Genomic DNA, 26,383 nt, shown 5'->3' on the forward strand with positions numbered 1-26,383 from the left:
CTGGTTAGGACACAGCGTTTATATAGAAGCGCACAAGCAACCGCAACCCAAAAAGCTTTACCGATCAATCCCACATGTTTAACAGGACAGTGTTCGTAAGACACACAAACGCCACAAAAAGCACACCACAGACAGAGAACGACACTCGATCAAGATGTGCAGTGCTAGAGCTTTAGTTTAGCTGAGTCTTCAGGTTAAAGCCAGTCTAGGCTCTTTTTAATGAAACGCTCATGCTATTGAAATCACCGGACAGTCTTTGGCATGCAGGTGAAAAGCAGAAGATGCAGATTATGAGAAGCTTATGAAGCTGCTGGTGTTTTAATGACTTGTTAAAGCATCAATAATAACTCGGCTGATCACATGTTTAATACTAGTGATATTCCCACTGCCCATCAGCCATGTAGGGTGCTGAGGATTATTGGATTTTTTACATAATCAAACAACAACATGTATTTAGCCAGCCGGAGGGTTGCATGAGAAAACAAGCACTGCTAGCCGAGCCGTTTATCTGTCCTCAGATAAATGTCCTCCAGGAGAAAGCAGCTCTTGAACTGCCCTGGAAAAGCTTAGCGTTGTCAAGCGACAGCATACTGCGGTAATGCTGTAATCACAGGGTATTAGATGACATTAAATCAGGATATCGTGACTGATATTAAAGCACTGCCGCATGAAGAAGGTTCACATAGAATAGTTCTGGTTTTACAACATGTTCGCCCTCTAACAACCATAAACATACTGCCATAAACATAAAAAAATAAATCTATGGCATGTTAGGAAGACAAGTCAATAATTTGCTTTAGGTTTCACACAAACAGAAGTGTTGTCTGCATTTGTCAAACTCAAACATTCAATGCAAAGTAATTGTATAAAAAAAATTAAGCAAATATTTTTCTTTAGTTTAGGGGGAATAAAAGGGGGGAATTAAATGTAAATCTATAAATTATAATATATATATATTAGATTATATATAAATATGAATATATTGAATATAAATAAATTATATATATTTATATATGTGTGTGTGTATATACATATATATATACATATATATAGCTAGAAAACAATGATTTTTTTATTTGTCTACTATTTTATTTTTCTTGCTACTTTATTAAATATATTAAATTATATAAAAAATATTATATATATGTGTGTTTGTGTGTGTAAGTATATATAATGTTTATATATATAGTCAAGATAAAATGTTGAGAATAAAGTCATTAAATTACGAGAACAAATTCGTTAAATTATGAGAAAAATGTCGTTAAATTTCAAGAAAAAAGTCGAGATAAAATGTTGAGAATAAACTCATTAAATTATGAGAAAAAAACTCGTTAAATTTCAAGAAAAAAGTTGAAATAAAATGTTGAGAATAAATTCATTAAATTACGAGAAAGAACTCGTTAAATTACGAGAACAAATTCGTTAAATTATGAGAAAAATGACGTTAAATTTTGAGAAAAAAGTCAAGATAAAATGTTAAGAATAAAGTTATTAAATTAGGAGAAAAAAGTTGTTAAATTTCGAGAAAAAAGTCGAGATAAAATGTTGAGAATAAACTCGTTAAATTTCAAGAAAAAAAGTCGAAATAAAATGTTGAGAATAAAGTCATTAAATTACGAGAAAAAACTTGTTAAATTACGAGAACAAATTCGTTAAATTATGAGAAAAATGACGTTAAATTTTGAGAAAAAAGTCGAGATAAAATGTTGAGAATAAAGTTATTAAATTAGGAGAAAAAAGTCATTAAATTTCAAGAAAAAAGTCGAAACAAAATGTTGAGAATAAACTCATTAAATTACGAGAAAAAAGTCGTTAAATTTCAAGAAAAAAGTCGAAATAAAATGTTGAGAATAAAGTCATTAAATTACGAGAAAAAACTTAATTTAACGACTTTTTTCTCATAATTTAATGAGTTTATTCTCAACATTTTATTTCGACTTTTTTCTTGAAATTTAACGACTTTTTTCTCGAAATTTAACAACTTTAATCTCGAGATGGTTTTATTTTTTTATTATTGCTTGGCCCTAATCCTCTTCCGTAATATATATATATATATATATATATATATATATATATATATAAACAAATTATGGTTTTAAACTGTATTCAGTCCATTTTTCACAACAGGGTTGCAAAAAAAATTGCAAAGCTCATAAAAAATAAAACAAAAACCCAATAACCCATGTAACATTTATTTTGATCCCCTGAGGGATCTTCTGAAGGTGAAGCGCCTCCTTTCACTGACACTTTCTTCATCAACGATTTGACAGCTATAAACCAGGATCCGTTTCCAAACCACGTCAATCCAGATCATCTCGGCTGTTATTAGTTCAGGAACTGCTGAATCAGGGCCTTCCAGTCATTGCTTGATTTCATTCGACAGCAGCAGGAGATCCACACTAATATCAGGCCGTTTCTCAAACACCTTCACTGTAAGCATGTGTCTATATTTGGGCCCTGGATCAGGGTTAAAGCTTGGGACGGGAGTGTGATGTTTGCCCTCAGGGGTAAAAGGTTGCGGTTTGAACGCTGTAGGACGATGTTTTGGGCACAACAGAGAGCGTGGCGTAGCAACAGAAGACGTGTGAAACAGAAAACAGGTATTACCGACTGTCTTTTAAACATCACACGAGGATCTCGAAACCTAAACACACATCCATCAGAAACAAGCCCTTAAACTTCAAAAAGACTGACTGACAAGAGCATGATAGAGTCAAACACAGGACAATCGTGACGGTTCAGGAGGAAAACGGTGTTTGATCAGAGCATTCCTCGCTAAAAAACATTCATATACTTAAGCTGATGTGTGAATGTCACTGCAGAAGTACAAGATATTAAATCGAGAGTCATTCATTGTAAAGAAAGATGAAAGAAACAAATTTGACAAGCTCTAATAAATGATCTGTGGGGGATTTTGAGCTGAAACTTCACACACACATTCTGGGGACTTATATTACATCTTGTGAAAGAGGCATTATAGGACCCCTTTAAATCCTATAGATTTAAAACCTAAATGATGTTTATTAAACTTGTCTTTCCAAAGAATCACAAAGAAAGAATAAATATCAAATAAATAACCGTACAAAATAAACCTTTGCTAAAATAAACCACAAAAAGGGACCGCTTGATGAAACAAAGACAAAAAACAAGTTCATAGTTTGAATGTCATCAGCAATTCAATGTTATTCCAACTTATTTGATCAGTTATGGATCTTATTCATGGGAGACTCAAAATTTCATGCGACATGAATGAAAACGAGACTTGAGACAGACTCGTTTTTATTCACACCAAATTAAATTTGTCGTCTAACCTGATTAAGATGCCTAGTTCTTCAACTACAACGACTATGTTTTTACTACTTATTTTAAATAACATGCATGCAAGAATAACATTCAACATTATGAATCACAATCATTTAAATTGGTTAATTTAAAAAGGGAAACTAGGAATATTAGTATTGTTGAGAGTGCACGGCTACTGATAAACATGTTTTCTTTTCCTCTACATGCCAAAAACTCTCGGTCAAAGAGTATTTTTGGTTGCTACAAGTTGGCACCGATGCCCAGTTTACACGGTCTGTGATTCAATTAGCAGGTGTTTGATGGTCAAGCCGTTCCTGACCAGTGTATCGGGCATCTTGATGCCAACCGTGAGAGAACAGAAGCGGAAAGAAGCACTTACTCTGCACAGCCTCGATCGAGAGAAACACAGTACCTTGCATACCTGCTGGACCAAAATCTTGCCTGGTGAGGAAGATGGCGTGGTCGTGGTGCTCGGCGTGGTCGGGGTCGAGCCTCTGCTGGGTGTTCGCCCAGCGGCACACCTGCTCCAGACTCCGGGACGGATTCCCTCGTTCAATGAGGCTGATGGACTAAAGACACAGAAGACAGCAAAAGGCCAGACGAGTTTATACTAGGTTGTGGATAAAAGTGTCTGTTAAAAGCATACATGTAAATGTGGTAAATTGTGGCAATTTTTTTTTTTTTTAATTAAAAATTAAATTGAATTACACAAAAAATGAAATTATAAATTAAATTAAATAGAAAATTAAATTGAATTAAATAAAAAATGAAATTATAAATTAAATAAAAAATAAATAAAAAATAAATAAAAAATTAAACTGAATTAAACTAAAAATGAAATGATAAATTAAATAAAAAATGAAATTATTAATTAAATTAAATATACAATTAAACTGAATTAAACTAAAAATGAAATTATAAATTAAATGAAATAAAAAATGAAATTATACTTAAATTAAATCAATTAAATAAAAAATTAAATTAAATAAAAAATTAAATACAATTAAATAAAAAATTAATTGAATTGAACTAAAAATTAAATTATAAATTAAATTATAATTCAATTAAATCAATAAAAATAAAAATAAATACAATTAAATAAAAATTAAATTGAATTACACAAAAAATGAAATTATAAATGAAATTAAATAGAAAATTAAATTGAATTAAATAAAAAATGAAATTCTAAATTAAATAAAAAATAAATAAAAATTTTAAAAATAAATAAAAAAATAAACTGAATTAAACTAAAAAATAAAATGATAAATTAAATAAAAAATGAAATTATTAATTAAATTAAATATACAATTAAACTGAATTAAACTAAAAATGAAATTATAAATTAAATTAAATAAAAAATGAAATTATAATTAAATTAAATCAATTAAATAAAAAATTAAATTAAATAAAAAATTAAATACAATTAAATAAAAAATTAATTGAATTGAACTAAAAATTAAATTATAAATTAAATTAAATATGAAATTGAATTAAAGTAAAAATGACATTTTTAATAAAATAAAAAATGAAATTATGAATGAAATTAAATTACTAATTAAATAAAATAAAAATGAAAATATAAATTAAATTAAATAAGAAATTAAATTGAATTAAACTAAAAATGAAATTATAAATTAAATTAAATAAAAATTTTAATTGAATTAAACTAAAAATGAAATTATAAATTACATAAAAATGAAATGAAATTAAATTAAAAATTAAATTAAATAAAAATAAATACAATTAAATAAAAATGAAATTGAATTAAACTAAAAATGAAATTAAAAATTATATTAAAAAATTAAATTAAATTAAACAAAAACTGAAATTATACATTAAATAAAAAAGGAAATTATAAATTAAATAAAATAAAAAATTTAATTGAATTAAACTAAAAATGAAATTATAAATTACATAAAAATGAAATGAAATTAAAAATTAAATTAAATAAAAATAAATACAATTAAATAAAAATGAAATTGAATTAAACTAAAAATGAAATTAAAAATTATATTAAAAAATTAAATTAAATTAAACAAAAACTGAAATTATACATTAAATAAAAAAAGGAAATTATAAATTAAATTAAATAAATTAAATAAACATTTAAATTAATGAATGGAATTCAATTCATAACTGATGAACTTTGCAACATCAACTGTTACTGAACTGAATCAACATGGATCTGAATAATGACACTACTGTCTTCTGTAGAGCTGCTTTACAGCTGAAATTGAAGCCGTTTTTCATTCAAAACTGATAAATCTTGCAACATTTATTCTTCATTATTATCCTGTTTATTAGCTGCGTTTTGAATAAAGTGCTACAGAAATCAAAAGTGCTACTCTTATAGTTTTTGTAAATATTTAAATTAGATTTCATTTTTTTATTTTAATTTTAAAGTTTTAGTATTTTAATTGTGTTTCTGTCATTTTATTCATTAATTTTTTAAATACAACTATATTTTTTTTCATTAAGTTTTAATTTTAGTTTATTATGTTTTGGTTATTTTAGTACTTGATAAATGTTCCCTTGGGAACTAACTGAAATAAACTCATTTTTAATACTTTATTTTATTTCAGTTAATTTTGAAAAGGTTTTTTAGGTTTTACTACACAGGATAAAAGAAACCAGACTACATTAAATACAAGCAACATGATTTGTGTCACACAATCATTCTGTACACTGAACACTTCTGATGTCCTCTCGACGTCCTGAAGCAGAACTAGTTGAGAAGACCAGACTAAACACAAAAACAAACATTTGCCTGCAGTCTGGACTACATGCTCTGATCATTACATATGAGAAACGCATCACTGTGATCTACTTTACAAACACTCTCCTCTAAAGTCTGCATGATCACAAAGATGTTTGAAACAAATAAGGGATGATACGCAGCCAGCCGGTCATTATCGCAAAATAAACCCTGACAGGATGATTATACCCTGATGCAGACGGCACATTATAACACAACTACCGTCCAAATACATCAAAACATGGACATGAAACGCTGTTTTAAGCCTCCATTATTTGGTTATGCAAAAGAAAGAGATTAGCTACTAAAAAATGAAGTAAGAAGCAGCCTGGGGGGAAAAACAAGCAGTTTAGTGCCATTATACAGTATACAAATTAGGGATGTACAATATATCGGCCACCATATTGGTATCGATATATGTTCATTTTTAATGTTATCATTATCGGCCAGATAAAAAATGTGGCCGATATATTAAAGGCGATAAATAATGGATTATTTCCTTCAGATGTGCACTGTTCACCATGATGGTTTTGAATATCTTGAAATATGATTGAAATCACTTCAAAAAGGAAAATACAGTTAAGTTCAACATGTGCAGCACAAGTCTGTCATATAAGATACATAATATTATAATGAGAACATTGTAATTGTGTGTTTGAGACATGGAAACTTTTGTTTTTGTAATAAGGCTCTCAAAAATTATATAAAAATTTTGATTTAGATTTATCGGCCAATATATCGGTTTTTAAATATTAAGAATTATCGGTTATCGATATCGGCCAAAATTTTCATATTGGTGCATCCCTAAGATTTACACCTCAAAGAAGGTGGAGCCTCAGAGCCACACCCACATATTACATCACTGGCATGGACCAATGGTAGTTCAGAGGTGTTAACCAGCCGGAGCAAACTTTTTTATCAATCAGTTTCAAAAATGAATACAAAACCTGTCTTAACTGAAAGAAAACAAGTTGACAAAAAGATTGAATTCAATATTTGGTGATAAAATAGCGTAACAAGTGATTTATACGGTTTTTTTTGTAGGCCGGTCATCACAAGTGTAACTTTGTGCCATTTTGTACAAAATAAAAGCATTTCAAAACAAATTTCCTGGTTAAACATTCAAGCACACTAGTGTGATAACCAGTGCAAATATTTTTCATATTTTATGTAAAACTGATCAAATTATCCACAAATAATGATTTTTTCATTCAGATAAATAAGGCCTACGATCGATCCGCTCCAAAAATAAATACAAAACATGTCCTAATTGAAAAAAAAACAAGTTGACAAAAAGATTGATATCCAATTTTTTGCAGGCCGGTCATTTTTGACCGGGAACGTCACGTGTTATAGTGTTTTCAACACAGCACAAGGTTAAACATGAAAACTGTGACAGTGTCGCTTTCAATAAAATTACAATAAAGCGACTCTCCAGTGTGTTCATGTTTTACTCGTGTCTGAACTCGACAGGAAATGAACCAGTGAAGATTTACACCTCAAAGAAGGCAGAGCCTCAGAGCCACACCCACCTATTACATCACTGGCACGGACCAATGGTAGTTGGAAAGTTTCTACAAAGTTGACTTTGGTAAGCTGTTTCGAACTCCCAAAACGAACTTCTTTTTTCATAATTTTGTTCGAAATTATGTCAATGTTTTGTACTAATGTTCAAAGACCAGATAACTTCACACAAACGTTTTATTAACACTACTAGAAGAACGTTTGTTCATAACCTTGCCACAATGTTTGCTAAAGTTCGTTCCTGTTAGCTAGAGACACAAGAAACATGTGAAAGCTCCAATCAGACTCATGAGCTCCAGCTATGAGCAGCGTCTGAGCTCCAGCGTTCCTCTGGGAGGACGCCGGGCTATTTGAGGACACTTAGCTGTTTGTTTAGCATGAATACCCGCTGGTAAAAAACCCATCTGAGACCGAGCTGAAGCTGAAATTCGATGACTGACTGGCTTTCTGTTCAGCTTCCAAAATATACCAACAACTCGCTGCGACACAAGCAGACTAAACACGGCAAACCCCAGCGGCCTGAAATCACTGACCCAGAACGGACACAATGATCATCAATCACACACGATTACAGCCCAAAGCCATTCAACATCACACGTAGAATATATATATATATATATATATATATATATATATATATATATATATATATAAAGATATAATATATATTTTAAGCCATTTTATAGGTATTAACATTTTTTCATTTTTTGTCAATAGTGAAAACATTTGCAAAAAAAATCAAAATTTAAGTAATTGTAAATTATTTATCTTACTATTAATACCCTTAAAATGTCCAAAAATATATATCTTATATTTTCAAATATATCTATAAATATATCTTAATTGCATGTTCTAGTCACATTTAACACTAAACAATTAGTAGATTAACAAAATATGAAATATTATAAAAATATAAAAAAAAAAAAAATTCTTTAAATATCTTTAAAATGTCTTCAAATATAACTTAAAATATTATATTAAGATAATAACTGTATATAGTGGAGTCCAAAAGTGAACTACTAAAAATGCTTAAATTTTGCATAATTTCTAATTTAATACAGACTTTTTGTCATTTTAATGTCAGCATAACAATTTAAGGGGGGAAAAATTACCATGAGCATAAGAATGTCTTATCATTCAGAATTTTAATGAACAAAACCTGACAATCGTGCATAATTGTGCAAATCTGTTGCTGTTGTTTGCATCAAAATGTTTTGAAGGCTTTGTTCATTTCCAGGTTGAAGAAGAATCTTTTTTTGCTATATGTCAACCTCAATTAATATTCTTCAACACTGTTACATTTGCAGCTCTCAACTTCCAGTCAATCCCAGAAGTGTTGCAAGCGGGCAGGAAGGACATGCGGTGACAAGAACTCGTGCCCATGTTTATAAATGACATCAAAATGCCATCTGCTCGGATAATGCAATGGAAATTAAAAATACTTGTACATGCAGTGCGTCTCTAAAATGACATGTACAGAAAGTGACGAATTAATGCAGTGTCTTGTGAGTAATGAGGACACATGCAGGATTGGCATGTCGCTGGATTCGCACTGGCGCAGGGTGTCAGCATTAATCTTTCAAGACGCACGGCAGAGAGTCAGGTGGAAATCTATCATTCCTGCTGGGAATCAGGACATCGGCTCTCACACACACGTGCACTCAGTCACTCACACTTAAAGGGTTAGTTCACCCAAAAATGAAAATTCTGTCATTTATTACTCACCCTCATGCCGTTCCACACCTGTAAGACCTTTGTTCATCTTCAAAACGCAAATTAAGATATTTTTGATGAAATCCGATGGCTCAGAGAGGCCTGCATAGCCAGCAATGACATTTCCTCTCTCAAGATCCATTAATGTACTAAAAACATATTTAAATCAGGTCATGTGAGTACAGTGGTTCAATATTAATATTATAAAGCCACGAGAATATTTTTGGTGCGCCAAAAAAACAAAATAACGACTTATTTAGTGATGGCCGATTTCAAAACACTGCTTCAGGAAGATTCGGAGCATAATGAATCAGTGTGTCGAATCATGATTCGGATCGCGTATCAAACTGCCAAACTGCTGAAATCACGTGACTTTGGCGCTCTGAAACTGCGGATTCGACACACTGATTCATAACGCTCCGAAGCTTCCTGAAGCAGTGTTTTGAAATCGGCCATCACTAAATAAGTCGTTATTTTGTTTTTTTGGCGCACCAAAAATATTCTCGTGGCTTTATAATATTAATATTGAACCACTGTACTCACATGAACTGATTTAAATATGTTTTTAGTACATTAATGGATCTTGAGAGAGGAAATGTCATTGCTGTCTATGCAGGGCCATCGGATTTCATCAAAAATATCTTAATTTGTGTTCTGAAGATTAACAAAGGTCTTACGGGTGTGGAACAGCATGAGGGTGAGTAATAAATGACAGAATTTTCATTTTTGAGTGAACTAACCCTTTAAAGTTAATGCAAAGTTTCTCAGGAGAATGCTAAAGTTTTGCTAGTGAATGCACAGTTTGAACGGCAAAGCACTGAAATGTAATTTTCCTCCCGTCTCGTGTTGTTTTCATCACCTTGACCAGTACAAATATGAATTATATTCACAGGAGAACTTCACTGGATGACGCACAAACTTTTGTCACCAAAAACTATTATAAACATTGTGAAAAGCTGATGAAGTTCTGTGTAACATCTGAGATCCTACAGTTCACCTGTGCTTTACTTCCAGAATAAACTCTGAGAAAGCTTGAAGTGTTTGTCAAGCTCAGTCTCTCTTTCTATTTCCAGCTGCAAACAGGTGTGAAAGCAGGTTGTTCAGCTCTTCTCTGATACGGGAGCGTGTTTGCCAGCTGGTAGCTCATCAAACCCACACACTGCCACTGATCAAACAGCAGAGACGCGTTCCAGATGGCTAGTTATTAGCTAAATAACCTCATGCTATTTCACGAAAAGCTTTAATAATTTCTGAGTAGAGGCTGTAGGAGCAAATGTACGTTCCCTGCTGTCAGTGATCATCAGCTCTAGTTCAGACCGCACATGAACATGATTGACCAGCAGCTCCATTATTATTTTCAACTGAATTGCTATAATATGAATTGATTGTTTACACTATACTGTACAAACAGCTGAATGTTACAGGCGTTTATGGTAAGGGTGCTCCGACTGATTGGCACCAATCGTTATTATTGGGCGATAATAGCTTTATATAGTTGGATCTGTGATCAGGGTTGCCAGGTTTTCAAACAAAATCTGCCCAATTGCAAAATACGTGTTTTGGCGGGGATCCTCTGGTAAAATTCGCATTCTAGGTGCTAAATATCACTGTCGGTGGTCTCTATAAAGGCTGATCAGATGACTGAAAATTTGTAAAACAATTTTTCTATGTGCAGCTAAAAGTGCTTCTAGGGCTGTCACTAACGATTATTTTGGTAATCAAGTAATCGGTTGATTATTTTGACGATTAATTGAGTAATCGGATATTTTTGGGTGTTAATAAAAATAGACCTAAGCCTTTAAAATGACTTAAAATACATACATAATAACAACGAGGCAATAATATTTGGTTCAAAACAAGTATTAAAAGCACGTAATATGGTTTTATTGAACAACAATGTTAAAATACATAATATAAACAATCATCTTTTGTGCATTATGTGTTATAATAAATGCCTGCAGAGGGCACTAATGGCCTGTTGTTGTTACACTTTACAGCAGATCAAATCCGTGTTTAATAACGACATTTAATTCAAATCTCCATGTAATCTTTAATATTTGGCAACTTCTTTATGAAAGAAATGCTACTGTAATTACTAGGTTTAAACTTATATTTTGAACAGTTCGCATATTTAGAAAGATACTGATGTGTTCTCCTGTGTTGGCGTAGGTTTATAAATGAATTACCTTACAAATCTGATGAAACAGCGCACAACTCTGAGCTTCGAGTTTGCACTTAAATGGCCGAATACACAGTCGAAATTCCCGGTTTGGTGAGCATTCGCTAAAACTCAGTGAGTTTTGTTTTAAGTGAACATAAATAGTTGGGAAATAAGTCACATGACATGTGTAACAGTATATTGGATCCGTGCAATCGGTCTTAAAGTGACAGCAGCCTAATATTCCAGCTGCCGACTGTGTCATGAATGTTAATCAAACACCAACAGACAAAGAGAAAATCACTCATTGCTCTTTAGTAGATTTAGTAGGATAATTTAATATACATTGTTGTTAAGAATAGTATTATTTATTTCTGTGATCGGTATCAGAGATCGTATCGGCCAGTACTGCTTCCAGTCACGAAAATCCTGATCGGAGCACCCTTAGTTTCTGTCTCTACTGAATATAGTTGAAATAAGTGTTTATGCTCAACGTTCACCTGACGATATCCCACCAGGATCATTCGGACCAGTACAATGTTGATGTTGGTTCCCAGAGACTCATCGTGGTAGATTTCATCAACCTGCGGACACAGAAAGAAGAAAAAACAACAACAACGAAAACAGTCAGATGAAATCTGAACGCATTAAACTTTAGACCAGTAATGCAAAACTCACTGAAAACCCTTAAAGTCAAATTAAAACCACTTTACTTCTGACTGAACATTTTGCATGATATACACAAACATGCTTGAGTTTGATCATTTTTTTTAAAGAACAAAAAACCAAAAATGACTTTAAATTTCATAATAAACATCAAGAGTAAAACAATTGCCAGGAAAAGAGAGATTTTCTTTTCTACCCTCAGAGCAGATATCTTCATTTTGCTCATAATTCACTTTTGTAATGCCAACAGTTCATATTTTTGTGTTTTTGTGGAGCGTTGGGTTTGGCGTTATGAAGAAGTCGTCCACAAATAAAGAGGAAACTAGCTGTCAACAACCATAGAAATTAAAGTCCACACTAATTTTGTCAACACTAATAAACAACTCAACAGTACTATTTAATACTCAGTACAATGAAAATATGATACATGTACACTAGTATAATAATTGAGCATCAATAATAGCTGATAATAACTGAGCAGCAAATCATCATATTAGAATGATTTCTGAAGGATCATGTGGTAATGATGCTGAAAATTCAGCTTTGATCACAGGAATAAATTACATCAGTTGTTAACGTTTTTATGGCTACACAAGTGCTCTGTTACAAAACAAAAGGTGATGTCATTAAAATGACACTTTTGACACTTCTGAACACTAGGCATCATTGCTGACTTTGAAAATGGTTACAGAGGAAAAACATGTGTAAGTCTAAGAGAAAAAAAATTTCGAGAACATTCTGAGAACATTCCAAAAAACATCCTGAAAACATTCTGAGAATACCCGAGAACATTCCGAGAACATCCTGAGAACATTTCGAGAACATTCCAAAAACCATTCTGAGAACACTCCGAGAACACCCTGAGAACATTTCGAGAACATTCCAAAAACCATTCTGAGAACAGTCCGAGAGCACCCTGAGAACACTCCGAGAACACCCTGAGAACATTTTGAGAACATTCCAAAAACCATTCTGAGAACACTCCGAGAGCACCCTGAGAACATTTCGAGAACATTCTGAGAACATTCCAAAAACCATTCTGAGAACACTCCGAGAACACCCTGAGAACATTTTGAGAACATTCCAAAAACCATTCTGAGAACACTCCGAGAGCACCCTGAGAACATTTCGAGAACATTCTGAGAACATTCCAAAAACCATTCTGAGAACACTCCGAGAACACCCTGAGAACATTTCGAGAACATTCTGAGAACATTCCGAAAACATTCCGAGAACACTCAACAAAAACATTGTGAAAACATTCCTTGAACATTCTGAGAACTTTCCAAAAACTATTCTGAGAACACTCCGAGAACACCCTGAGAACATTTCGAGAACATTCCAAAAACCATTCTGATAACACTCCGAGAACACCCTGAGAACATTTCGAGAACATTCCAAAAACCATTCTGAGAACACTCTGAGAACACCCTGAGAACATTTCGAGAACATTCCAAAAACCATTCTGAGAACACTTCGAGAACACCCTGAGAACATTTCGAGAACATTCCAAAAACCATTCTGAGAACACTCTGAGAACACCCTGAGAACATTTCGAGAACATTCCAAAAACCATTCTGAGAACACTTCGAGAACACCCTGAGAACATTTCGAGAACATTCCAAAAACCATTCTGAGAACACTTCGAGAACACCCTGAGAACATTTTGAGAACATTCCAAAAACCATTCTGAGAACACTCCGAGAGCACCCTGAGAACATTTCGAGAACATTCTGAGAACATTCCAAAAACCATTCTGAGAACACTCCGAGAACATCCTGGAGTAATGATGCTGAAAATTCAGCTTTGATCACAGAAATAAATTACACTTTACTATATATTCACACAGAAAACAGCTATTTAAATTGTAATATTATTTCACAATTTTACTGTATTTTTTATCAAATAAAAGCAGCTTTGGTGAGCAGAATTTTAAATATTTTTAAAATTGTAATTATTCCAAATTTTTGATTGGTAGTATACATGCAATCTTCAGTATTACCATATATTACCACCAATTAAGGTACAAACTGTCCACTTCTTTGGTACTATAACACTGACTAAAGAAGCATCACAAATTATAATTAGATTTTTTTAATTTCTAAAGAAAATGTGAGTGATGCAGGCCAACGCTGTGACGCACACAATGAACTTTAATACTTAGTTTTAAAGGTTTCATCATAAACAAAAACAAAAACAACAGCAGCATGTTTGTTTAGTCTCTCAGGATGTAGGAAGGTGAATGAACAATGTTTAATGACGTCCTGCAGGTGTCTGAACTTTAAAGAAGGTAATGTAACGCAGAAAGTGTGCCTGATAAACACAGCTGGAAACCAGTTTCCAGTGGAACATTATTCTGACCGGTGCTTACAGCACAGACACGACAGACCACCCGACACGGCTGCCAAACGCTTCTGGAAGCACATTCACATGCTGTTCGAATGCTCTCTTGAGTAGGTACTTGTTTTGTATAAGTAATTACTCTTGTGGCCTCATGGGACAGTAAAGTTCAGAATCTCGCCGGAAGCCTAGGTCATCCAGGTATTTTTTGCCTACGAGTACTGTGAATTCAGACGCGTACTGTTTTTCGCCTACTATATAGTAGGGAAGTATGCGATTTCAGATGCAGCCATTATGTTCTGAAATGCTGCATTCTCAGTGTCGCCACAAGGATGCGCTATAATGAGTCTTCATCTATGGTCAGTTTTCTTAATCAGTTCATTAACTGTCATGAGGTTTAAATTATATGTAGAAAGCAATCAAAGTATGCTCCCTTTACAATCGCTGGAGCTGTCAATCAAACAGAGCGAGTTTATCAGTGGACTCGCGTCAAAACTCCCGTATTATTCAAAAAATATCTTACATTGCGTTTGCACCATTAGTTACGATGAAAGCATTTGTTAATGTGCAGAAATTGACGAGATCACTGCTTTCATGCGCTCAACAACATGTCTGTGATCGACTACAATGTTCATCACTGCAACCTTTCATGCCACGATCTCAATATAATGCCATAGATCTAAATGTGATGCAACACTTTTCACGATTAGTGAACCTTGAGAGCTGTAATAGTAAAAACGTGCTAAAAGTTTTCAAGAGAAAAATACTTAGCTATTTCATATGCAAAGATGTCAGCCAATCACAGCAGTGGGCGTTTACACTGACGTCTCACAGCAGACACGCCCCTTAAAACAGAGCGTTCAAATCAGAGGGATAAAATCAGGGTAGGAAAAATGCCTTTTATTTCTAAATTATGACAGTTTTTGATGTAAAAAGCATGCTAAAATTATAAGTGCGCCCCAGGAAACATTATAAAACAATAAAACAACAAAGTGCATGACCCCTTTAAATAATTTGCGGCATAATTTTCGGCCTGGCTACACATTGTTAAGCAATATTCAAAGCTAATTGCACATTCATATTCTTATATGCAACATAATTTTTAATGAAAAATTCTAGTAAAATTGCTAGTAAATTTAACAAATAACTACAAACAAACGGTAACATTGAATTAAACGTAAAATTTGGAATAATGTACTGGACACTACCATGCAAAAGTTTGGAATAATTAAGAATTTTTTGAATGTTAAAAGTGTTAATGTTAAAGTCTCTTCTGCTCAACAAGGATGCATTTATTTGATCAAAAATACAGTAATATTGTGAAATGTTATTATAATTCAAACACTGTAAGATTTACTTTAAAACGATTTTAACTCAGAAATTGCTAGTGAATTTCACAAATACTTACAAAGAAACACCAAGCAACACACTGAATTAAACATGAATCAATATAATACTCCAAAAATGTCAAAAATGTCTTTCTGGCTTTAACTTCCCAATGGACACGCATGGAAAAGCCACAACGAAATCAAAAACACAAGGAATTTCTTTGAGCTCAGTGAAGTCTGACTCTGAATTCATTTGTTTCATTTGATTCTGCTGGGTATTTTCTGCAGCGTCTTCTTCAAAAAGACACACTTCACCACAGTTTGCAATGCCAAAAATGTCTGACCTACAAAAAAATGCCGTTTGTGACACGCGGTTAATGAGCCTCTGGTGTGGAATTTAAACAAAACCCTGCACTGAATCAATCTGGCGTGTTCAATCGCTGCCGTACCGTTCGCGAGACATGTCTGCTCGGGTCTGAGCGCCGCGCACGCAGCCAGAGGGAAAACAGCAGGGATATTTTTTCCATATATCAGGAAAGACACTTGACAAACACTTGATCCTGCAGCTGGGGTCACAGAGTTTACAAATGCATTCTGGTTAAACACACGGCCGCCGTTTCCTCCCAGCTCTGTTTTTGTGCCTCATGCTGGTTTGGCCCGGTGTGGTTGAAATTGAGCAGTGGTGAGGGTTGAAGAGCAGCCTGGGGAATATGGGTAAGATAGCACTGAAGGAATCAGTTCAGGTTAAACCCTCTTGAGTTACCCGCCCTCTCGGTAAGGTCACCTTTACAGCACACCTGCAATAACACCACTCGGTTTTTCACACACTGAGGAAAGAACCGATACAAAAACAACGGAAGACAATAAATACAAAATAAACAAGTACACAATGGGACATTATCTAAAACGTCCAAACAAAGAATGATGCACAAAAGTAGGGCTGCACGATTCATCGAAAGTGATTTGAGTAATTAAATATATGTGCTGCATGTTTCAGAGTAAAACAACCATCTTCCCAAACTTGTAAAGAGACGCTTATCAGCAAAAGAAATGCTTTAAGGGCTTTTTTCAACAAAATTAAAATTTGGCAGTTTAATGTTTGAACATGATACGGAAGAGGATTAGGGCCAAGCAATAATAAAAAAATAAAACCATCTCGAGATTAAAGTTGTTAAATTTCGAGAAAAAACTTGTTAAATTTCGAGAAAAAAATTGAGATAAAATGTTGAGAATAAAGTAATTAAATTATGAGAAAAAAGTCGTTTAATTACGAGAAAAAGGTTGTTAAATTATGAGAACAAATTTGTTAATTTAACGAATTTGTTCTCGTAATTTAAAGGGCACCTATTATGCAAAATTCACTTTTACATGGTGTTTGACCATAAATGTGTGTTGGCAGTGTGTGAGCAAAACCACCCTAGAATGAGAAAAATCCACCCAGTGGTTTTTTTACAATCTCAATAATTCATAAGCACTGTCTCAGAACGCCCTGTTCTAAGATTGCTCTCACTGTGACGTAGAATTGCGCTAAGCCCCACCCACGTGGTTTGACTGACAATCTGGTTTTGGCATAGACCCCGCCCTCGGTGATCGGTCAACCATCCTCCATTGTTTCAACGACAGCCGGTAATGTCTCCTAAGAAACATAAGTGTTCTGTTGTGGGATGTAATAATGAACATAGTAGTTTTCACTTACTTCCGACATCAGAGCCACTGAAAACGCAGTGGATGGATTTTATTTACGAAGGAAAGGTGCCACTCAAAATTCCAAAATACGTTTATGTTTGAGCGAATCATTTTTTGACTGACTGTTTTGAGAACGAGGGTCAATTCAAAGCAGGTCTTGCTTCAAAGTTAATCCTCAAGTGTGGATCGTTGCCTACTGTTCGCGATCCAACGTCACCTCCAGAAGAAGTAAGTGTATTTAATGTTTTTTGAGCAAATAGTCATTTCAGTCGATGTCAGCCAGTTCAATAACAAATGCGTCTAAAGTTGTTGTCGTCGTCGTAGAATGTCTGTGTATATAATTGAAACCTTGTTTGTATAGTGTGTATCCACACGTATATATATATATTTTTTTAAAGATATTGTATTAAAAACTGTGTATGTTTACTTAGCAAACGTTATCACAGTATTTGTGTTTGTAGTTTCAAAAAATTGCGCGAACGTTATCACAGTGTGTGTGTGTGTGTGTGTTGCACATCCATAATTGCAAAGGGGACGCGATTAAAACTCTGTAAGTACATAAATGTATCAAATAACCATTCAGAGACGTCCTGCTCCATTCTCAATTGTGTTTCTTCTGCCGGAGTCTCTTCATCATCTGGGTCTGATTCCGGTTCAAACATGTACGGCTGAATGCCATTCAAAACAGCGGGTCTCTCACTCTCAGCCATTCTGCTTCACCGACTGTTTATTGCCATAGGTATGCAAGTTACGCCCTCATCCAAAGGCAGGGCGGGGATATGCAGCTCATTTATATTTAAGGTGGTACACACCAAAACAGCTCTTTTTAAAACAGGCCCCAAAAATGACATTTTCAAATGGTTATAATAAATTAACTGTGGGGTATTTTGTGCTGAAACTTCACAAATACATTCTGGGGACACCCAAGACCAATATTACATCTTGTAAAAAGGGGCATAATAGGTGCCCTTTAACAACTTTTTTCTCATAATTTAATGACTTTATTCTCAACATTTTATCTCGACTTTTTTCTCGTAATTTAACGACTTTTTTCTCGTAATTTAACAAGTTTATTCTCAACATTTTATCACGACTTTTTTCTCGTAATTTAACGACTTTTTTCTCGTAATTTAACACGTTTATTCTCAACATTTTATCTCGACTTTTTTCTCGAAATTTAACAAGTTTTTTTCTCGTAATTTAACAAGTTTTTTCTCGTAATTTAATGACTTTATTCTCAACATTTTATCTCGACTTTTTTCTCGTAATTTAACGACTTTTTTCTCGTAATTTAACACGTTTATTCTCAACATTTTATCACGACTTTTTTCGCGTAATTTAACAACTTTTTTCTCGTAATTTAACGACTTTTTTCTCGTAATTTAACACGTTTATTCTCAACATTTTATCTCGACTTTTTTCTTGAAATTTAACAAGTTTTTTTCTCGTAATTTAACAAGTTTTTTTCTCGTAATTTAATGACTTTATTCTCAACATTTTATCTCGACTTTTTTCTCGTAATTTAACTACTTTTTTCTCGTAATTTAACACGTTTATTCTCAACATTTTATCACGACTTTTTTCTCGTAATTTAACGACTTTTTTCTCGTAATTTAACAAGTTTATTCTCAACATTTTATCACGACTTTTTTCTCGTAATTTAACGACTTTTTTCTCGTAATTTAACGACTTTTTTCTCGTAATTTAACACGTTTATTCTCAACATTTTATCACGACTTTTTTCTCGTAATTTAACGACTTTTTCCGCGTTTGAGCGCGATCAGTCATAAGTATCAATTTACATTCATAATCGGCCTTACAATCGTTACGTGTGTGCGCGACTTAAAGCCACGCACACACTTAGTGGATTCATTATGTCGGACTCACCGCAGGTAACTCATAATCTGCAGTTGTTACTCCTGTCTCCTGACAAAAACATTGCATGCGGCGCCTGTGGAGTGTGGAAAGTTACTGGAGCGTGCAGCCGCGCTCGTCTCTCACAACGAACGTCATGGCAGTGATTGACAAGCCAGAGGGCCAATCGTTTACGCGATGATCGCGTAAACGATTGGCTGATGTTTTTAAGGCCCTACCTCGTGCACAGATGATGTATATTGATAATATTACTTTCAGTGCACCTAATAAATAGTCTTTTATCAGTTAGTAAAGACAGTTTCAAGTAATATTGCAAAAATGTATAAATCAAAACATCCTCTTTAGCACCTTTAACGACTTTTTTCTCGTAATTTAATTACTTTATTCTCAACATTTTATCTCGACTTTTTTCTCGAAATTTAATGAGTTTTTTTCTCGTAATTTAACGAGTTTATTCTCAACATTTTATCTCGACTTTTCTCTCGAAATTTAACGAGTTTTTTTCTCGTAATTTAACGAGTTTATTCTCAACATTTTATCTCGACTTTTCTCTCAAAATTTAATGAGTTTTTTTCTCGTAATTTAACGAGTTTATTCTCAACATTTTATCACGACTTTTTTCAAGAAATTTAACGACTTTTTTCTCGTAAATTAAATACTTTATTCTCAACATTTTATCTCGACTTTTTTCTCGAAATTTAAAGGTGCTAAAGAGGTTCTTTTTGTCGACTGAGTTTTTGAAATGAGCGCATGGGTAAGAACAACCCCCCTCCTTCACAGCTCATTTAGAGGGAACGCCTTCCAAAACTCGTGCACGAGTGTTTACCACCGGCATTCGCTGTGTTATTAAGCCGGGCACACTAGTCGTTAACTAGCTAAAACATTCTGACTATGCTCAACATACAGAGATTGTTTCCTGCTCCTGAAGCAGATTTATATACTTTCACATGGAATTTGAACACCGACTGTAATCGCAGACTGAAAGCAACTGGCTCTGACTGGACGCGTTTGAGCGCGATCAGTCATAAGTATCAATTTACATTCATAATCGGCCTTACAATCGTTAAGTGTGTGCGCAACTTAAAGCCACGCACACACTTAGTGGATTCATTATGTCGGACTCACCGCAGGTAACTCATAATCTGCAGTTGTTACTCCTGTCTCCTGACAAAAACATTGCATGCGGCGCCTGTGGAGTGTGGAAAGTTACTGGAGCGCGCAGCCGCGCTCGTCTCTCACAAGGAACGTCATGGCAGTGATTGACAAGCCAGAGGGCCAATCGTTTACGCGATGATCGCGTAAACGATTGGCTGATGTTTTTAAGGCCCTACCTCGTGCACAGATGATGTATATTAATGTTATTACTTTCAGTGCACCTAATAAATAGTCTTTTATCCGTTAGTAAAGACAGTTTCAAGTAATATTGCAAAAATGTATAAATCAAAACATCCTCTTTAGCACCTTTAACGACTTTTTTCTCGTAATTTAATTACTTTATTCTCAACATTTTATCTCGACTTTTTTCTCGAAATTTAACGAGTTTTTTTTCTCGTAATTTAACGAGTTTATTCTCAACATTTTATCTCGACTTTTCTCTCAAAATTTAACGAGTTTTTTCTCGTAATTTAACGAGTTTATTCTCAACATTTTATCACGACTTTTTTCAAGAAATTTAACGACTTTTTTCTCGTAAATTAAATACTTTATTCTCAACATTTTATCTCGACTTTTTTCTCAAAATTTAACGAGTTTTTTCTCGAAATTTAACAACTTTAATCTCGAGATGGTTTTATTTTTTTATTATTGCTTGGCCCTAATCCTCTTCCATAATAATAATAATAATACTCTATTTTTATTTTAAAGTGAAATATTACAATAGTGATATTTCTTATTTTGTTTTGATTTAGCATTTTTTATTTACTACTAATAATAATAATATTATCATTTATTATTGTTATTGTTATTATTATTATTACTATTATTATTATTTTATAGCCATAGCGATTTATAATCACAACTTTTTGGCCAAACTATATATTTTTTTATTATTAAATAATATATATTTGTATTTGTTGTTTATATTTCTATTTAATATTATTATTATTATTATTATTATTATTATCACTTATACAAAATCACAACATTTTGGCAAAACAGTAATATTATTATTTTATTATTTGTATTAAATAATACATATTTTAATTAGTATTAATTATATACAATTACATAATATTAGCATATTATTAATATATCTTATTTTGTTTTGATTTAGCAAGATTGTATTTAATAATAATAATAATACTTATTATTATTATTATTATTGTTCTAATTATTGTTCTAATTATTATTATTATATGATATATCTATATTATATTTGGCCAAATTGTGCAGCTTTACAAAAAGCCACATACATTTTTTAAATTGCATTTTAAATCATTTCAATATTAATATAATAATTATAATTTTTATAGCCACATTTATAATCACAACATTTTGGCCAGATTGTGCTATTATTATTATATTAGGCTATTTTTATGAAATAATATATTTTTTTGATTTTACAGTATTAATTACAATACGAACACTTATTTTGTTTTGATTTAGCATATTTATATTTTATTTAATAATAATAATTATTATTATTATGCAGCTATACTGATATAAAATCACAACATTTTGGCCAAACTGTGCAGCTCTACAAACAAGAACAGCATTTTAATTCCATTTTAAATCACAATCACAATTTTGTATATATATTTTGTGCAGCCCTACACAAGAATTCCAGCATGTTTTTCTCCTAACCAGCCATTTCCAAATCACTACAGAAGGTCTCTTGGCAATAAACACAAACTGACAGGACCAAATACTGCATTAGTCTCCAAAAAGGCTGAGGAGCAAAATTCATGCTACATAAAATGTTTAGAAGAACACGCAGCAATGAGACTGTGAAGAGTTTCTGCAGTTGTTCAGTCCTTTACAAGTGATGAGTAATTATAGTTACTCACAACATCACGTTCACACGCTCTTCAGATGTTGTCATCTCCTCTGCCAGAGCACAAATAAACTCACTGACCACTTCAGTCACGTCTGATTTAGTTCTGAGTGCTTGATTGCTGGAAAAGTGCTAATTGGTCAAATAAAAAATGTCCTTTAAAAAGCATATCTGCTCTAAAATCGGCACTCGCAACCAATTTCACTTCAGCAATATGACATTTCCAAGTTAAACTGGATATAAGAGAAAAAATGCAGTGCAGAATGTGAAAAACCTGTACATTACATTTACGCATTTGACAGACATTTATATCCAAAGCGACTTACTGCATTCAAGGTATACATTTTACAAGGTATACTCATGCATTGCCCGGGAATCAAACCTATGACTTTGCGTAGCTAGCAATTACTGTTAGAGCTACAGGAATACTGCACAATGTGCATTAAGAGAACACATCATTCCATTCCCCTGCGCTGCTTTTCCCTTGTTTTTCTATGTAAACATGCGTTAGACGGATGTGTTTGACCGTTGCGTTTTTTGCAACATTTTGCAAAACATAACATTCAAAAATGCAGCGCTCACGTTAAAAGTAGTTCAAATTTTTTAAAAATTGTGTGTTTTTAACAGCAAAAACACATTCTTTGTGAATACCCCTAGAAGTGTAATTTTGTGTGTAATATATAGGGACATTGTTTGCTTTTTTGACAAATCAGGTTTGAAAAAAGCCAGTCTCTAAACATCTGTCAGCGATGCAACAAACTAGCTAAAATAACTATTCCTCCATCTGGAAATGTACACAGGCTGTAATTACGTCCAGGTTTAGGTTGCAGACTCTGCATGACGCAATCGGCATCCCGCCATGCTGACACTTGCCTGGAATGATGCGAGCGGATATGGAGCTGTGATCCAGACTCTTTCGAGTGTCCTGAAGATCCATAAACAGCCTCTCCAGATTGAAAGGAGACATGCCAAGCACCTCCACCGTGATGAAAGCGTGCGCTTCCATTATTTGTGAACGTGTCTGCAAATTTACGAGGTGAGACCCTGTCCGACGACCTTCACGAGAGGCTCGTTTGTGTTTATTTACGGTGAATGGCCCGAGTGAGCTCTGGAAAACTGCCTCAGTCTCTACAGGACACATATACACATGTCAGGCCATCAGTCACAGGCGAATGTGAACGTCTGACAGACACCTGGATATAAAAACACACTCTGACAGGAGCTGAACGCAGCCTGGAGACAGAAATAAAGCCGCCGACGGCTAATGCAACAAACCTGCATGACTTCACAACTGAAAAAAGTAGGGCTGCCCATGACTAAGGATTCTTCTAGTCAACTAAAAGTCGACTGGTCATGCATTTATGATTTTACACTGCGTGATGGCATCGGAAAAAGGGTTGAGTTTTCTGAGTTGGAGTCGGATGGAAAGATGAAGTTGTTAACTCGTTGTCAGTGAAGTTGTCGCTGACTCGTTTTCTCCGCAGTATAGAGAGAAAAGCATGTTAAAGGTGCAGTAAGCAATTTCTGAGAATTCTGTTGATATTTGAAATCCTTTGTAATGTCTCTCAGCCTTTCTTCAAATCTCCCTCTCCTCCTTCATCATGAGTGGACACGACCCCCTACTGCTGATTGGCTCACTCTCTCTCCTCCCCCATCATGAGTGTACACGCCCCCTACTGCTGATTGGCCAAATGTCTCTCCTCCCCCACTATGGGTAAACACACCCCCTACTGCTGATTGGGTCACTCTCTCTCCTCCTCCATCATGAGTGTACACGCCCCCTACTGCTGATTGGCCAAATGTCTCTCCTCCCCCACTATGGGTAAACACACCCCCTACTGCTGATTGGGTCACTCTCTCTCCTCCTCCATCATGAGTGGACACGCCCTCTACTGCTGATTGGGTCACTCTCTCTCCTCCTCCATCATGAGTGGACACACCCTCTACTGCTGATTGGCTCACTCTCTCTCCTCCCCCCATCATGAGTGGACACGCCCTCTACTGCTGATTGGGTCACTCTCTCTCCTCCTCCATCATGAGTGGACACACCCTCTACTGCTGATTGGCTCACTCTCTCTCCTCCTCCATCATGAGTGTACACGCCCCCTACTGCTGATTGGCCAAATGTCTCTCCTCCCCCACTATGGGTAAACACACCCCCTACTGCTGATTGGGTCACTCTCTCTCCTCCTCCATCATGAGTGGACACGCCCTCTACTGCTGATTGGCTCACTCTCTCTCCTCCCCCCATCATGAGTGTACACGCCCCCTACTGCTGATTGGCCAAATGTCTCTCCTCCCCGACTATGGGTAAACACACCCCCTACTGCTGATTGGGTCACTCTCTCTCCTCCTCCATCATGAGTGGACACGCCCTCTACTGCTGATTGGGTCACTCTCTCTCCTCCTCCATCATGAGTGGACACACCCTCTACTGCTGATTGGCTCACTCTCTCTCCTCCTCCATCATGAGTGTACACGCCCCCTACTGCTGATTGGCCAAATGTCTCTCCTCCCCCACTATGGGTAAACACACCCCCTACTGCTGATTGGGTCACTCTCTCTCCTCCTCCATCATGAGTGGACACGCCCTCTACTGCTGATTGGCTCCCTCTCTCTCCTCCCCCCATCATGAGTGTACACGCTCCCTACTGCTGATTGGCCAAATGTCTCTCCTCCCCCACTATGGGTAAACACACCCCCTACTGCTGATTGGGTCACTCTCTCTCCTCCTCCATCATGAGTGGACACGCCCTCTACTGCTGATTGGGTCACTCTCTCTCCTCCTCCATCATGAGTGGACACGCCCTCTACTGCTGATTGGCTCACTCTCTCTCCTCCCCCCATCATGAGTGTACACGCCCCCTACTGCTGATTGGGTCACTCTCTCTCCTCCTCCATCATGAGTGGACACGCCCTCTACTGCTGATTGGGTCACTCTCTCTCCTCCTCCATCATGAGTGGACACGCCCTCTACTGCTGATTGGCTCACTCTCTCTCCTCCCCCATCATAAGTGGACACGCCTCCTACTCCTGATTGGCTCTCTCTCCCTCCTCCCCCACTATGAGTGGACACGCCCCCTACTGCTGATTGGCTCACTCTCTCTCCTCCACCATCATGAGTGGACACGCCCCTACTGCTGATTGGCCAAATGTCTGTCCTCCCCCACTATGAGTGGACACGCCCCCTACTGCTGATTGGCTCACTCTCTCTCCTCCACCATCATGAGTGGACACGCCCCCTACTGCTGATTGGCTTAAGATACTAATTAAGCTTCCACACTCCACAAAATCACATGGATATGTTGCTAATAATAGTGCACATTTATCTAGGTTAACGTTAGAGCGAACGACCATGTAAAGTGGCTAACGTTTGGCTCCCTCGAACACGTTTCAAATGTTTAGCCATGTTTGAGGTCAAAGAATGATTGGTGTGAAAACAATTGGATTTCCTGCCAGACATAATTACCACATGCACGAGCCGTATTAATGATCCGTCCATCACTGACTGCGTGAGTTTTTTTTCCTGTGACTAATTAAAATCTGGTTGACTAAACCTCTTCTCATCAACATTTAGGTGCAGCCCTAGAATAAAGCAAAAACACAGTTACAGAGGCTGTTCAAATCTAGCTTAATAAGTAATATTTAGCATGTGGCAGCTTACACGCAGACATCAAATGCTTTCACTGAAGCTAATCTTCTGACATAAGAACTAGACTAGTTGAACTAGTACTCCTGAACGCTCCAGACTGCAAACACATGTTGATCTTCTCGTACAATGATGAGAAACGCAGCTGTTCTCTGAAGGTGTTGAGCATCTCTAGTCACACCAATGCAGGACAAAACCAGGGCCGTTTCTCAACACAGGCAACAACACAAGCATTGTCTGCAGGCTCTGTGCCGTCCGGAAATCAGTCTCCAGGTGGTACGACACCCTTCAATGCCGAGCAGAGAAGCTTAACACAAAGTGGAGAGTGATTTGTCTTGCGTATGTCAAACTCAAGGGAACCGGTAATGATGAGCGCCATAACTTCATTGAACAT

General features: G+C 35.2%; 1 protein-coding gene across 2 annotated transcripts in view; it reads right to left on the reverse strand.

Annotated features, from left to right (window-relative positions):
* The window catches only part of LOC125255497 (A disintegrin and metalloproteinase with thrombospondin motifs 14), an 89,902-nt gene that overhangs the window by 32,019 nt on the left and 31,500 nt on the right, over positions 1-26,383 (reverse strand). The window contains exons 5-6 of one of the 2 annotated variants that reach the window (XM_048170793.1): positions 11,954-12,037; positions 3,725-3,872 (exon numbers count right to left, since the gene is read on the reverse strand). In XM_048170793.1, the coding sequence (XP_048026750.1) occupies positions 3,725-3,872; positions 11,954-12,037 (232 nt within the window). Of the gene's footprint in view, positions 1-3,715; positions 3,873-11,953; positions 12,038-26,383 lie in introns of both variants that reach the window. The other variant, XM_048170792.1, reaches the window with a different exon arrangement.

This window comes from Megalobrama amblycephala, linkage group LG20 (assembly GCF_018812025.1).
Source record: "Megalobrama amblycephala isolate DHTTF-2021 linkage group LG20, ASM1881202v1, whole genome shotgun sequence".
NCBI classification, from domain to species: Eukaryota; Metazoa; Chordata; class Actinopteri; order Cypriniformes; family Xenocyprididae; genus Megalobrama; species Megalobrama amblycephala.